The sequence below is a fragment of the Leptonotus elevatus genome, chromosome 20 (assembly GCF_054856555.1).
Source record: "Leptonotus elevatus isolate MCC_2025b chromosome 20, RoL_Lele_1.0, whole genome shotgun sequence".
NCBI lineage: Eukaryota > Metazoa > Chordata > Actinopteri > Syngnathiformes > Syngnathidae > Leptonotus > Leptonotus elevatus.
The window spans coordinates 8,419,149-8,432,706 of NC_141258.1; the positions used below are offsets into that span (position 1 = coordinate 8,419,149).

At 40.5% G+C, this 13,558-nt stretch overlaps 3 protein-coding genes and 1 long non-coding RNA gene across 8 annotated transcripts; 2 read left to right on the top strand and 2 right to left on the bottom strand.

Annotated features, from left to right (window-relative positions):
* Window positions 1-1,107: 1,107 nt before the first annotated feature.
* On the bottom strand, window positions 1,108-6,175 carry twnk (twinkle mtDNA helicase). The gene is made up of 6 exons (XM_086064694.1): window positions 6,083-6,175; window positions 5,212-5,830; window positions 4,448-5,147; window positions 3,192-3,540; window positions 2,969-3,110; window positions 1,108-1,649 (listed from the first exon to the last, which is right to left on the bottom strand). The coding sequence occupies exons 1-6, from the start codon at window positions 6,163-6,165 to the stop codon at window positions 1,320-1,322; spliced, it is 2,223 nt and encodes a 740-aa protein (XP_085920820.1). The 5' UTR covers window positions 6,166-6,175; the 3' UTR covers window positions 1,108-1,319.
* A 469-nt stretch (window positions 6,176-6,644) lies between these two features.
* Window positions 6,645-8,546, top strand: LOC147156900 (uncharacterized). 3 transcript variants are annotated; one of them, XR_015091511.1, is made up of 3 exons: window positions 6,645-7,048; window positions 7,112-7,205; window positions 8,193-8,546. It is a non-coding gene; the product is annotated as an uncharacterized LOC147156900 (long non-coding RNA). The 3 variants fall into 3 exon arrangements; XR_015091508.1 differs by having other exon boundaries at window positions 6,645-7,205; XR_015091509.1 differs by lacking the exon at window positions 7,112-7,205.
* Window positions 8,095-11,037, bottom strand: LOC147156901 (uncharacterized). 3 transcript variants are annotated; one of them, XM_086063651.1, is made up of 8 exons: window positions 10,799-11,037; window positions 10,687-10,710; window positions 10,398-10,471; window positions 8,999-9,246; window positions 8,870-8,932; window positions 8,683-8,742; window positions 8,470-8,600; window positions 8,099-8,375 (listed from the first exon to the last, which is right to left on the bottom strand). In XM_086063651.1, exons 1-8 carry the CDS (start codon window positions 10,963-10,965, stop codon window positions 8,360-8,362), a joined length of 783 nt encoding a protein of 260 aa, XP_085919777.1. In that variant the 5' UTR covers window positions 10,966-11,037; the 3' UTR covers window positions 8,099-8,359. The 3 variants fall into 3 exon arrangements, with proteins under 3 accessions (XP_085919776.1, XP_085919778.1, XP_085919777.1); XM_086063650.1 differs by having other exon boundaries at window positions 8,095-8,600; XM_086063652.1 differs by lacking the exon at window positions 10,687-10,710 and having other exon boundaries at window positions 8,095-8,600.
* A 370-nt stretch (window positions 11,038-11,407) lies between these two features.
* mrpl43 (mitochondrial ribosomal protein L43) lies at window positions 11,408-12,817 on the top strand. Its single transcript, XM_086064983.1, has 3 exons — window positions 11,408-11,763; window positions 11,829-11,935; window positions 12,566-12,817. The coding sequence occupies exons 1-3, from the start codon at window positions 11,633-11,635 to the stop codon at window positions 12,766-12,768; spliced, it is 441 nt and encodes a 146-aa protein (XP_085921109.1). The 5' UTR covers window positions 11,408-11,632; the 3' UTR covers window positions 12,769-12,817.
* Window positions 12,818-13,558: the final 741 nt, after the last annotated feature.

Consider the following 13,558-nt stretch of genomic DNA (forward strand, 5'->3'; position numbering starts at 1 on the left):
GAAATAAAGACAGCTACATCCGGATGCCACAACAATAAAACATTTTGTCCCATTAATATGACGTCATGTGCTCTACTATCTAATAATAATAAAATACTTCAGACTTCTATTTTGTATGATATAAAATATAGTTTAAATTGCTTTGACTGAGTGTAAAAGTTTCAGTATGTGTACTGTAGTTATAATGCTGTCCTAACATTAAAAACAGGTATTGAAGTTCAATCTTATTATGTCTTTGAATAGTTTTAATGCTAAATAAAATAAAACAAATATGACTGCATAAATGTCAGCTTTCTTGGATGGCTAAAAACAGGTGGCCTAATCTTCCCAATTCTTATTCCACAAATGTGATATTAATTAAATTACCACTGTTACATTTTCAACAGAGTAACTTGTAACTGTTATCCATTACATTTCCAACACTGGTTATGTGCATACTTCAACTTTTATTTTGAACGCCTCATTGCAAACATGCCCTGCGCCGAGAAGGGCTTTGGACTCCGGAACAAACCCGTTCTTTGCTGCGCATTCTAATTATGCTGAAAGGAGGTCACGCCTGATGGACCTCCTCGGCACAGCCTTGTGCAGCACACCAACAAAGAGAATCCGTTATTTTAACCCTAACCTTAGATTCTATGTCAAAAAAACGCATTTCTTAAAAAACAAGAGTACTCCCACGTGTTGAGGTGACCTATATTTTTACACACCCCCAACCTGACCTCAATTTGCCTGCTTGACGTGGTGCTCAGGCAAATATGCCTGTGCAGTTAATAAAGCCACTTAGTCCTACTGGCCAGTCGGGTCCAGACGCCCTATTCCAAAACATGCCGGATACTCATAATAGCCACACTGTAATTACTAGTCAACAATTCTTCAACTCATTTCACCCCCACAAAATTGGCCCTGCTGGCTAATCTGAGAGCGCATTTCCAACCTTACCCCATCAACTTGCCTTACATACATTAGTTCCACCTGATGCCGTTTACATGTTGGCGATCTTATCGTTTCCTGTGGAGGAAGTGAGAATTCGAAATGGGCGTCAGCTGGTCATGTCGAGTGAGGCGTGCATGACTTTATCATCATTTCAAATCAATCCAGCCCCAAAGCTGTTGGGGGACATGTTTTTATTGTTATGTGCCTAATCAGGAAAAGTGAGAAGGTGAAGCAGATTATGCAATAAAAATAAAAATAAACAGTCAGGCAATCTCAATATGAAACATTTTACTATAAATATGTACAGGCGTGTCAGTGTATAAATGATCAGTTGTAGTAGTAGTCACATTGTGATTGTATACTTTAGCATGTAAATAGTCACAGATTCATTCACTTCCCGTTGCAAGTTTCTTAGCAGCTTGTGTCGACTTTGGCGTTTTACTTTGCTGCTTCTGCGCCTTCTCTCGTTTGACGGCGTCCTTCTTTGGGGGTTCCTCGTCGCCCTCGTTCTCCTCGGGCTTGGCGGCCACCTTCCTCAGTTTGTGTTTGCCCTTGATGAGCGTGGAGAAGGTGAGCGAGGCCTTGATGAAGTCCAGCGGGAAGATGCCCACTTCGCCGTCGAAGCGGTTCTTGGCCACCTGTAGCGAGCGGCGGCCCGGGCACGTCACCAGCTTCTTCTCCTGCAGGATGAGCACGTTGTCCGCCTCTTGGCTGGCCTGTCGGGTCAGAAAAGAGTTTTTCTCTTTTATCCGTGTTTGTCACCTTGAAAAAGCCTCTCCTGTGGCTCTCTGTGAACCCCCCCCCATTTTTTTTTTTTTTTTTACATATATTTAAATATAAGCATCTTTTAAATTAATTGATGGTTTAGTTTAAAAATGAATAGTTAATTATTTGTTGTAAATGTCCAGAGAAATGAAAAAGACAAAAAATATGTTTTTAAATTACCTAAAAATTTCCCAATATTGGCCTTAAAATGTCCAAATAGGAAGACAAAAAGCAGAAAATGACCATGAAATGTTAATTAATTGTATTAATTAAAATGGCTAAATATGTCAGAGAATTGAATAAAAATGGTAGAAAAGAAAACGTTTAAAAAGTAACCATAATATGTCCAAAAACAAAAGAAGGTAGAAAATGACTATAAAATGTCTGGAATAATAAGTAAAAAAACTGATTAAAAAAAAAGGCAGAAAAGAAAACATTCAAAAAGTAACTATATATAATATGTCCAAAAACAAAAGAAGAAATACCCCAAATTACCATAAAATGTCCACAAAAATGCTAAGAAATTCAGAACATTTATATAAAAAGGCAGAAAAGAAAATGTTCAAAATGTAACCATAAAATGTCCAAAAACAAAAGACATTTCAAAAATTACCATAAAATGTCCACAAAAATTGATATAAAAAAATGCAGGGGGGAAAAAATGTCAAAAAAAGTCATAAAATGTCCAAATAAATTAACAAGAGATGCAGAAAATGACCAAAATATGTCAATTAAATTGCCCAAAATGTCCGAAATTTGACAGAAAGGCAGAAAAGTCTCAAAATCTATGAAAATGAAGTCTAAAAAATAAGATAAAATAAATACATCTAAATACTGAAGATGAAAATGAATCTCAAAGTATTGGATGCTGCTTATGTTATCGTGCAGCTCTAATTATCTCTTGGGCCTTCAGTCCACACCAACACACTGTTGGACATTTATTTGACCTAAAATGGTTATTTTGACAGGAAAGGTTGCTGGCCCCTGTTCTAGCAGGTGGACTGATTGCTATTGTTGTCTTTTGATTGGTTGCTATTTTTTCACTCAAGACCCGTCAGGCTTTCTATTCTGTCTCCCTCTATTGGTGATTATTTTTTATGTCTCTTGGACTGGTTGTAACTGTTACCAAATGGTACCTGTGGTTCCACTGGGTGGAATAACAATAAATTTGATTGGATTTCATATTTTTTTTAAATTGCTTTCAATTGTCTCTCTTCTCTGTCTATCACATAATGGGGAAAAAAATAAACAAATTAAAGCCAGCTCGTACCTTTGCCGAGCCAAATATGGAGGCCGTCTGCAGCTCCCGGTCGTCCTCCTCCTTCCTGGGGTGAATGATGAGCGTCACGTGGCAACTAGAGCTGGTGGCAAATTTCCTGAACGCGCCTATGATGTGATCCTGGATGGCAAACCTAGAATAAAAAAAACAATAAAAAAAAAACGTCAGCCTGATGAGCCACATGCTGCTTCACCTCCTGGAAATGCTCACTCACTTGTCGACCGAGAGGTTTTCCTGTCCCATCATGAATTGCAGGTTGTCAATGATCACATGGTTGATGTCATAGAGGTAAGCGGCGTGCTGCATGGTGTCCAGCACCGACTTGATGTTCTGCTGGCCGTGGAAGGTCATGAAATAGAGCGGCAGCTCCTCGAACTTGTCTGCCCAGAAGTCGTACTGCTCCAGGTTCTCCTCCAGCCGTTGCATGGCAAACTGCGTCAGCATGATCTTGGCCAGACGCACGTTGTTGATCTCAAAGCTGCCCCACAGCGTGTTGACGCCGTGCATACAAAGGTCTAGGGCCATCTCGCTGATGAAGGTGGTCTTCCCGCTTCCCGTGGGACCTGCGCCGCGGTGAGACACGACACACAGAATGTTAGGGGGGACTTAGACTAGGTCCTGACCGATATAGATTTAGAAAAAAATTAAATAAAAGTATCTTAAACTGATATTCCCCTATATGGAAGAGGATTAGTTAGGGCCAGTGAAGAGCAAAAAAAAAAAAAAAAAGGTTTTATGACTTTAAAGTGAAAATTTATTCTCAGAATTCTGACTTCCTCACACAATTCATAGCTCTACGTCACAAAGTAAGAACTAGAAAAGTAAGATTCTCACTTTAAAGTCAGAATTCTGAGAACAAAGTGATAAAGTCAGAATTCTGAGAACAAAGTGATGAAGTCCGAATTCATGGATCAACATTTATATATAATATATTAAATATTAAGGGTGTGCCAACAAATCGTTTCTCATAAGAATCGCGATTCTCATTTAGTACGATTCAGAATCGATTTTAAATGTCCCATAATCGATTTAATCTAAATTATTTTATACTGTCTTGCCTTTGTCTGTGTGTGCCTTTATTTGGAGCGCTGTTCATGTTGTACCCGATTTGGCCACTTAGGGGCAGTGTGGTTCCACACGGTCTGATACACTGTTAAGTTGTAGCCACATTAGAGTGTAGAAGGAAAAAGTCACGATCAAGTTATTCCAATAAAAGTTGTTGTTTTTTTGCAGTGTGGAGTAGCGCGCTAATTAGCATTGGCGAGTCAGACTGGAGTAGATCATTACGATTCCTTGCATATCTATAGATTGAAGCAAAAATCATTGTCAATCAAATCATTTTGAATCACAAATCATTCTTAATCGAAAATCAATTCTGAATCAAATCGCAGACCCAAAAATCGGAATCGTGAGACATTCAAAGATACCCACCCCTATTAAATATTATATATCATTATTAGATATATCAACCTGTAAAAACCGTGAGCTCTCCCTTGCGGTGTCCCTTCAAGATCTTGTTGAGCTCAGGAAAGCGCGCCCACTTGACGCCGGCCACCTCCTCGGTGTTCACCAACTCCCCGTACACGTCGTCTCGGAGCTGCTTGAAGGACACGATGGACTTGTGCGCCGCGGGGATGGCGGTCGCCACAACGTGGCTCAGGTTCTTTCCCTGCGCCAGGGCCTCCCCGGGACAGGGCCGGAACTCGCCGGGCCGCACCAGCCAGCAGCGGCGCAGGCCCAGTTTGCGGGAAAACATCTTGGACGCCTCCCAGGAGCGCATGTCGCCGCCTAGCCACAGCGTGACGCGCTTGAATTGCTCCAGGTAGGGCAGCAGGGCGGGCGGCAGGCAGCCGACTCCCCGCGGAAGGGCCACGCTGGCTAATCCTGTGGCCTGGCTCACGGCCAGCGTGTCCAGCTCACGGCCCGTCAGGACCACGTTGGCGTCCATGCGGCTCAGTAGAGGGAGGCCGAACAGGTTGTTGTAGAAGGTGCACTTGGGGACCGTCGCCTCGTTATAATGGACGCCGTCGGCTGTGCTCTGCGCCGAGAGGAGCTTCAGCCCCTTTAAGGAGGAATCGGGACCACCAAACCAGGGGAAAACCAGACTCTTGGTGGGTTTGAACAGTCTGACGCCAAACTTCTTCAGCGTAGCGTTGGAGATCTTTGTGATCTGCAACAAAACAGCAAACGATGATTATTAGATTGTATTGTAAGGTCATACTGGCCAACCCTACCTGGAACATGGTTTTGATGAGCGTCGTTTCGTCCTCCATCAGATCCGAGAAAGGCACCGAAGCGGACCAGATGCTCCTCACCTCCCTGGCGTCCCTCTCTCTCTGCTCCTGCTCCTCGGCGCTCTCCTGGTAGCCCAGCAGCACCTGAGGGCTGAGGAAATCCTGCTCTTCCGCCTGCATCACCTCCAAACAGTCCTGGAGGTCCTCCCAGCTCCCCTCCACCTGCGTGCCCATGCACAAGAACTGCCCAGTGGTCTTGTCCACGAACAGGGAGAAGCGCTCGGCCCTGGAGGCGGCGTCCATGAAGACGCTAGGAGCGTGCAGGCAGCTGAAGCCATCATGGAAGGGGACGTCCTTGGAGCGCAGGTACTGTTTGATATCCGCGATTGTGATGGCGCTAGTTGGCAAGTCCACTGTGGATTTGGCATCTTTTTTGTACGTCCTGGATAAGAAGCAGCCCGTGTCCTGCGGTGTGAAAGCCCACAAAGCCGCATGACCTCTGCTATGAGTCAGGAGACGAGGGGATGAGAAATGTCTTGGGTAGGGAAACTTCGGGGTCCCTACTGGAGAGAGACCCCTCAGAAGCAATCTCCTCCACATTGGACAAAGTAGATTTATCCTGCAAAACATAGTGAGAGAGAAGATAATGAGTTTATAAATAAAATAGTTTCTAAGAACCCAAGACTTTTTCTTTTTTTGAATGGTTTGAATTAGTTGGGAATGTAGGATTACAAATAGTGCAGAACAATGACAATTAAAATTTTAGGGGAATAACAACTTGTGAATTCTGCTTGTTAACATTCATGCAATTAGAAAAATAACGATAAGCAACCAACAACTCTGCTTTAGGATCAAACTTTGCGCATCTTACACGTCCAAGCGCCTGCGTGTGTCCTTATCCTGTCCTCCATGCTTGTGCGTGAACCCGGGCTTTTCGGTGCCTGTCCAAAACATGTCGGTGTGAAACATGCGCCAAATAAGAAGGCACAGTACAATTCAGCTATTCACAGGGATATATATTAGTATTTTAAAAATTAACAAACCATTTTACATTTTGTTTAAAAATATATAGTAGTGATGTTGGATGTTCACTAAAGGTGTTAAAATAACTTAAATTGTGAGAACACAACGCTTACGGAGGAATTGTTTCACCCGGAAATTTAACATTCAAGGACCGTGTGCCTTTCAAAATAAGTTCGTGCAAAACGTGCACCAAACGGGAAAGATCGGCAAATTAAATTCAACATTTTATCAATCCAAAGGCGTTATATCAGTATTTTAAAATATAATCACCACATGATTACTTACTTATTATTATATAAAATGTCCCTGGTGATGCACAGCCATTAAAGTCGCTACAAAATATATTACGTGTGAAAATTAAATAAGTCTGCGTTGTTTGTTTTACCCGGAGTGTTGTTATTAACGGACCAAAACATTGCAAGAGTATATGAAACGTGCATTAAATGGCATGTAACAATACCCTTATTAATTGTTTTATAAGGAATATTAAATGAGGAAAAATATTTTATTCGTCCCTGGAAGACGGGTAAAAGAAACTCCCATAACCTGCTGACTTATAGGTCAGGTATAATAAACCTCGAGTTTCTACCAGTCTCCTCCCACCTGCAGCAGACTTAACTTGTCCATTTCTTCGTGATCCAGTCGTCAACGACATTGGGGCACAACACAAGTCATTCGACTTTAAACTTTTAAAACAAAGAAAAAACACCATAGACCGGCTAACAAATGTCACTGGTGTATACGGTTTGTCTTTTGTGAAGAACGACAACGATTACTGTGGTTTACTGAGGAGTTTTGACTGGCTGCTATTACGGTATGTATTTTAAAAGTACAATATTATACTGTGCTAATTTTCTTAATATGACATTTTCCAAAGATCATATCTGGACGCAGCCCACGCGCGTAGGCTAATTACCATCATTGCCTGGCTTGGTTGACGACGCTCGGATTGATCGATTCCAGAGTGTAATGTGAGCAACAAATTTGCACGATATAAAGAACTCAAAGCATCATATGAAAATTTATGTCACCCCATTTAACACCCAAATGTCTTCTTTCTAATCACAAGATAGTTTAATGGATACCTCCTGCACATTTTCTAACTTACTCCAAAACGTATTATCCTCAACACACAATTCGCCATTATGACATTATGAAAAGTTCTGAGGTTTTTGTATGTTTAATTTAGGGGCGACACACCTGTTGGAATGAAAATAAATTAGACAAATCAAGTAAATAAACCCACTTTTAATGGGACTAATAACCTGTTTAATAAAAGTGAAAAAACTGAATTTTCTAAGGGGAAAAATAAATTCAAAATATAGTTGCATAAATATACATACCCTCAATCTAATACTTTGTCCCAACACATTTGGTTGTATTACAGCAAATGCAGCCATTCTTGGTTTGTTTTTCTTTGTAAAGATCTTGCCATCCGACCGCATATTCCAGACATACAGTATAAAGAGGACATGAGATTGTTGTCACATGCACTAAACAGCCAAAACTTAACAGTTGGCCTCTTGAACAATTTTCTTGCTCATCTTTTTTCCAACAATTCTGGATGTCCATTTTTTGGAAATGTGTCGATGGGTTAAATTTTGGCTAGCCACACAAAGCAAAAAAAATATATATATTTGTTTTTACAAAGTTGACAAACATTAAAAAAAACATCTCTAGTCTAATAAAACAAAGCTGTATAGATGCTATACGCCATGTTTGGAGGTCACCACGCGCCGCCCATTCACCTGGTCAAATACTATCTTTACCAGAAATGGCAAATCCAGGTCCAGAAAGTAAAAACCCTGCCACAGTTTAGCTCTAGCCCCAGGTGCTAGCTAGCGAGCTCCCTAACTAGCTCACCGGGTGCTAGCTTGCAAGCACAAGGGGCTAAAAGCAAAATGTGGCAGGGTTTTTTTACTGTCTGGACCTGGATTTGCCACCTCTGATCTTTACAGTGAAGCATTTGTGGTGACCGCATCATTCTGCGCCTGCGGGGGATGTTCGTCAGCAGCAGCAGAAGAAGACCGGCCAGGAATCGGATTGAGTGACAAAGGAATGCATCCTCGATGAACATCTGCTCCAGAGCGCTTTTGACCTCAGGGCGGGGGCGACGGTTCGTCTTTCATCGGGACAAAGACCTTCAGCACACAGCCAAGATATCAAATGACTGTCTTGGATTTCTTGTCGTGGGCTGTGGCTGACAACAACACTCACTTGTTACAATGCACTAACCTCAACTGGCACTCCAGTAACTGAATTTCCAGGTCGGCTTTTCTAATCTGTCGATCCAATAAAACTATTTCTTTGTCTGTTTTAGCGATCTTTTTTAGGAGGTGGACTTTATTTAAATCCATAACTGCTGGCTGGAAAATACAAAGATGGCGTTTCAGTTCCACATGCAGAATTATCGTTAGTTATTTAAAAAAAAATGTTTTAATATCTCACCGTGTGAGGCTGTGTTGTGATGGCTGAAGCGCCTTCTACTTGTTTCTGGCCAGTGACGTTCTGTTAGAAAAGACAAGAATGTGCAAGTTGTTGCTTTAGCCCAGTGGTTCTCAATTTTTTAACACCAAATACAACCAAAAAAAATAAAAAATAAACAGTCTCTAAGCTAAATGTAACAGAACATTACTTGTACTTCTGCGGGTCTCTCTGGTTCGCTGTCTTCATTAGCAAACAAGATTTCCTCATCCTTCTGTGATCAGAAGACAACCGTGTCATTATACTTTTGAAAATAGGATTATAAGTATTGTGAACTTACAACTATTATAGTGGGCTCTGTGGCAGTGGCAGAAAGGTCCTGATCTCCAACTGTTGAGGGGAGTTGGTATGAGTGTGCCGGTAGATAGACGCCCGAGGTCACTGACTCCGCCGAGCTTCCGGCAGAGATGGCTTCGGCCGCTGGCATGCCTTGAACCTGGCTCAAAACCAGCTCCTCGGCCACAGTCAAAGTTGGTGACGGTAAAGCACCTTCGTAAAATTTACGGGCCTTTGCCTTCTTTCTGTTGGCTGAGAAGAATTCAAATGTTAATCTTTTTGTCATAAAGAAACCATTTTGGGAGTCGTCAAATTTGGATGAATAGGAATTGGTGGGAATTTATGAAAAAAAAATCAGGTACTGAAGGTCGTCTCTTATAGGAGATGTACTATAAATATTTTGAGAAAATATACAGTCATGCCTTGAGATACGAATGTCTCGTCGTGCTAATTTTGCAAGATACAAACCGTTGCTTTGACAATTCTTATGCCTTGACTTGGGAGCAAAAACTTACCTCAACTCAATTTATAACAAGAAGCAGTGTGGCAGTTTGAATTAGTGAGAATTTGTTATTTACAGTTGAAGTTCACTGTCTAACAAAACATAAAGACAACCACTTAAGCTTAAGCCTTTAAGTCCACTAGCTTAATGCTAATGCTAACACATAAGTAACACCATATAAGTGCTGACAGTAGCATCTATGTGGCTGAATGTCTGCATTATGCTGCCCCCCTATGGCCAAGGTGAGGACAGCATTAGGAGCAGCATAATGACCATTGAGTGAAGCATAAAGTGTGAAACAAAACAAAAACTTTATTTCTTTATGCTCTATTTATTTATGTCATTACTGTATGCTTTCGTAAAGTACATTTTTTAGAAATTCGGTTTTGGGGAGGGGGGGGGGGGGCGGAACGGTATTTTTGGATGGGGTAAGGGTGCAATTTCTAAAAATATTTTGAATGGGTTGGGTAGGGCAGCTGATTACCGGTAATATTTAACTCAACAATCATGTTTTTAGCCACCGATGAAAGAATTTAGAGCTCAATAAAATGTGAAAATCTTGACAAAGTTTTACATACAAATAAATTTGTTGGGCTGTCATGCTTTTAATCATATTGTTTCACATTTATATCTGCTTAGCACGAAACAAAATGTCTATATTGTTTATATGAGTCTTTTTTTTTTTACATTACGTTACATTTTGTTATTGTAGTCGTTTGTTAGGCTATCCTTGTGTTTTCATTTTAACATACTTTGCCAGATGCCAATAAAGGCGGTTCTAAAATTGACTACATAAATAAAATGATGTTGAATGAAGACGTGGTGAATCATTGAATGAATATATGCTTTGTTAATAAAGTGAAAGTGAAGTCCAGTCAAGGCCGAACAAAATACGCCTTACCTGTCTGAACTATGTTTTTATATTTTGTTTTTAACTGCTGCCAAGTCCGTTTCTCCGTCACTTGATTGCACTGACTGGAAAGAAAAATCAGATGTTATTAAACTGCATTTTAGATTACAAGCGTGGTTAAATGTTAAATTGGGGAGTGAAATCATGGATTTTTCACGAACATTTGTATGTTTCCTACAAATGTATGTATCTTTACTCTAATCTATGCCAGCAATGTATGGCGATAGGCAGAACAATTTAACGCTCTTCCACTAGATGGCATAAAGTACAATTAACTCACCTGAAAATCTTTGATAAGTGAAGTCTTCGTGTTGCCATTCAACATAATCACTGTGTTTAATAAAAATGGACATATTTTAAACCTCATGTAAATTTCAAAATTAAAACCTTACCTATTCACTTTTGCCGCAATTTGCTGCCACGCCGCTACTCGCTCCTTTGATGCCACTGCAGTGTTGCCTTTTTTACGGAATATTTTTTCATGCTCTTTATACGCTTGTAACAGCACCTGCAATTCCATAGTGGAAAAGTAACTGGACCTTCTTTTATGGGTTGTCATGGTGAGTAGTGATAGCAGGGCATCGATACTCGAAGTTTCGGTTTAGACTCTAGGTTTGTTGAACCTCCTTTGTGGATTGGATTACTTGTGTTGCCCGAAACAAGGTGGTGCGAAACATGTACTGATAAGGAACCAATGGCATTTGAAAGGCTACATTTTAGCTATGCTATACATCCACCTAATGTGCGTTATTGTTGCATTTTAAAGCAAAAAAAACAACACATTTATCTCTTTATATGTTTAGAATAAAAAAATATTGGTGGCGTTGCATGTTTACTAAGGTCTTTAACTACTAAGTCTGAAAATACTTATTTGAGGTTGTTTCGTCCGGAAATATATAATTGACGGACTGTCTGGGCCAAAATAGCAACGTGAAAATAACTTGGATTATATGAGTATCTAAAAAAATTATCACCATGTAAAAAAAAAAAAAAAACGTAAAATCAATATGGTTATTGTGAGCGTCCACATAAGTGGTTGCAACGCGCGTTAGTAAAAAAACATTTACGTCCTTATTTGTTTCACCCGGAGATATATGATTGACGCACTATATGTGCCGTCCTCTGCCAATGTTGTTACCCCTCTTCGATATTTTATTTTAAATTCCTCTCATCGAATTGTTTTGCATTGTCTTTCCTTTCGGGTTTTAGTCTCAAAATAGATCAAAATGACATCCAGGGGGACGCCGAGTCGCTTCCTGAAAAGCGTACTCCAAAACGGCGTGGGTCGTTACGTGTGTCAACTTAAGCGGATCTCCATTATCTTCTCTAAAAAGGGCCACAGCTCGCTCGGTGTCAGGTAAGAAAAACATTACACACAACATATTACATGATCGTAATAACACCAGTATTGTTTTCAAACAGGGATTTTATTGAAGGCGGAGTTGTGGATTACGCCAAAACGAACCCTGGTACCGTCGTGTACGTGTCCCCCCATTCGTGCAAAAAACCCAAAATAGTGGCAGAATACTGTGAGTAGTCCTGCTTATTAATTTTTTACATTTGCACGCGATTTAACTAAAACACACACACACATATATATATATATATAAACCACACAGAATAGTGAAAGTTTAAGTACCTTTTCAGTCCCTTTGCATGAGTGTAATTAAAAGCAGTACATACCTCAAAATAAATGTCCCTAAATACAAAAGTAATGTCCGAAAATGTCTGTTTTCAAACGTAGGGACTACTAGCCTAAAAGTAAGAAGTCGCAATAAAAATAGTACTCATACTCAAGTAACGAAGTACAGTACTTGTACTTTGATGCTCCCCTCCACTTCGCTACTTCAATTAAGTGACTTTGCTGTTAAAATCAATCACCATAATCATTCGTTGTTGTTACTCCTGCATCACGAAGGGGGCGCCCGCACACCTGTTTCTCTTTCAGTAAGAAGTGACAGGCTATAGTTTTTTTCAAAATTAAATAAATAGTAAGCCAGTTAAATCGCATAAATTAATAGAAGTAAGATTTGATTAATTAATTACATTGCAAAGAGTAAAGTGAAAATCAAGCTGTATATGTTGTTAATGGATTGCATGAGCTAATTTATTATTTCTGGCTGAGTGGCGTTTAATTTTGACGTTATTCGGCCCCGCAGTGAACGGCAATGTGAGGGAAGAGATTGTGGCGAGCAAAACGTCCTCTCAGGTTTCGGAGGTTCTCACCATGCTGACCAACCAATCGGGCCTGGACGTGATCCGCATCCGCAAGCCTTTCCACACGGATAACCCCAGCATCCAGGGTTTGTGGCATCCTTTTACCAACCGTCCCCTCGTCCCTCGGAATGATGACAAAATGTGACTTTTTGGAATTGCTTCTATGAAATAAAGTTTTTGTGTACAGTACAGGATTTCCCGCCTGTGATTGCTTGGATGCCCTTCTGTGTTGCATATTTGTTAGCGATGAAAATATTTGTTGTGCAAACACTGGCAGTTCAATGTCAAGAGTGTTTGAACAGCTTGTCATGAGCTACTACACTGGTGCAATTCTGAAAATATTTTCCCAGCCAGGACTTTTATTTGTTTGATTCGTGCAATGTTTTAGCAGAAAAATTTAAACTCTTTACTCTTTTGGCCAATGAGATCCGATACAATAAAATTAAAATAACATTGGATTGACAGTATCAGAGAGGTAAAGTATTCATTTAATAACATGTTAAATATCCAATTCCTCCACGGCGTCTATAAATAGGATTTATTTTTATTTAAATGGCGTCACTGGGTCTTCGTCGCACAGCTTGAGCCACACTGTTGGACATATGGCATGGCTCAAAATAAAGATGTTGTTGCTAAGTAACACCGCTGCGCTCTGTCATTCACACTCAACGGAGCCTCGTGGGGTCCAGTTCCAGCTGCGGAATTGGATTGTGGCCCTCCAGCTAATTTAAGCGGACAGAAGTATTTGCCCGTTGCAGTATAGGAAGTGAAATCATCACCACCAAGCTGTCCTGGAAAACGCAAAATGCTTCAAATGTAGTTTTCAGTTTCACGTGACACATGCAAAAATATGTTTTTCTGGTTTGCCATAGTTGGTGCAATGTAATGTTCTTGTTGTGTAATTATTGCCATTTATGTGATAACACATGGAGAGG

Coding starts and splice junctions, on each gene's coding strand:
- LOC147156901 (XM_086063650.1), bottom strand. CDS start 10,965: ATGACAACCCATAAAAGAAGGTCCAGTTACTTTTCCACTATGGAATTG. Junction 10,711..10,798: donor ATTGCGGCAAAAGTGAATAG/GTAAGGTTTTAA, acceptor GGCAACACGAAG/ACTTCACTTATCAAAGATTT. Junction 8,933..8,998: donor CAGAGCCCACTATAATAGTT/GTAAGTTCACAA, acceptor TTCTGATCACAG/AAGGATGAGGAAATCTTGTT.
- mrpl43 (XM_086064983.1), top strand. CDS start 11,633: ATGACATCCAGGGGGACGCCGAGTCGCTTCCTGAAAAGCGTACTCCAA. Junction 11,764..11,828: donor CACAGCTCGCTCGGTGTCAG/GTAAGAAAAACA, acceptor GTTTTCAAACAG/GGATTTTATTGAAGGCGGAG. Junction 11,936..12,565: donor CAAAATAGTGGCAGAATACT/GTGAGTAGTCCT, acceptor TCGGCCCCGCAG/TGAACGGCAATGTGAGGGAA.
- twnk (XM_086064694.1), bottom strand. CDS start 6,165: ATGTTTTGGACAGGCACCGAAAAGCCCGGGTTCACGCACAAGCATGGA. Junction 5,831..6,082: donor ACACGCAGGCGCTTGGACGT/GTAAGATGCGCA, acceptor TATGTTTTGCAG/GATAAATCTACTTTGTCCAA. Junction 5,148..5,211: donor TCATCAAAACCATGTTCCAG/GTAGGGTTGGCC, acceptor GTTTTGTTGCAG/ATCACAAAGATCTCCAACGC.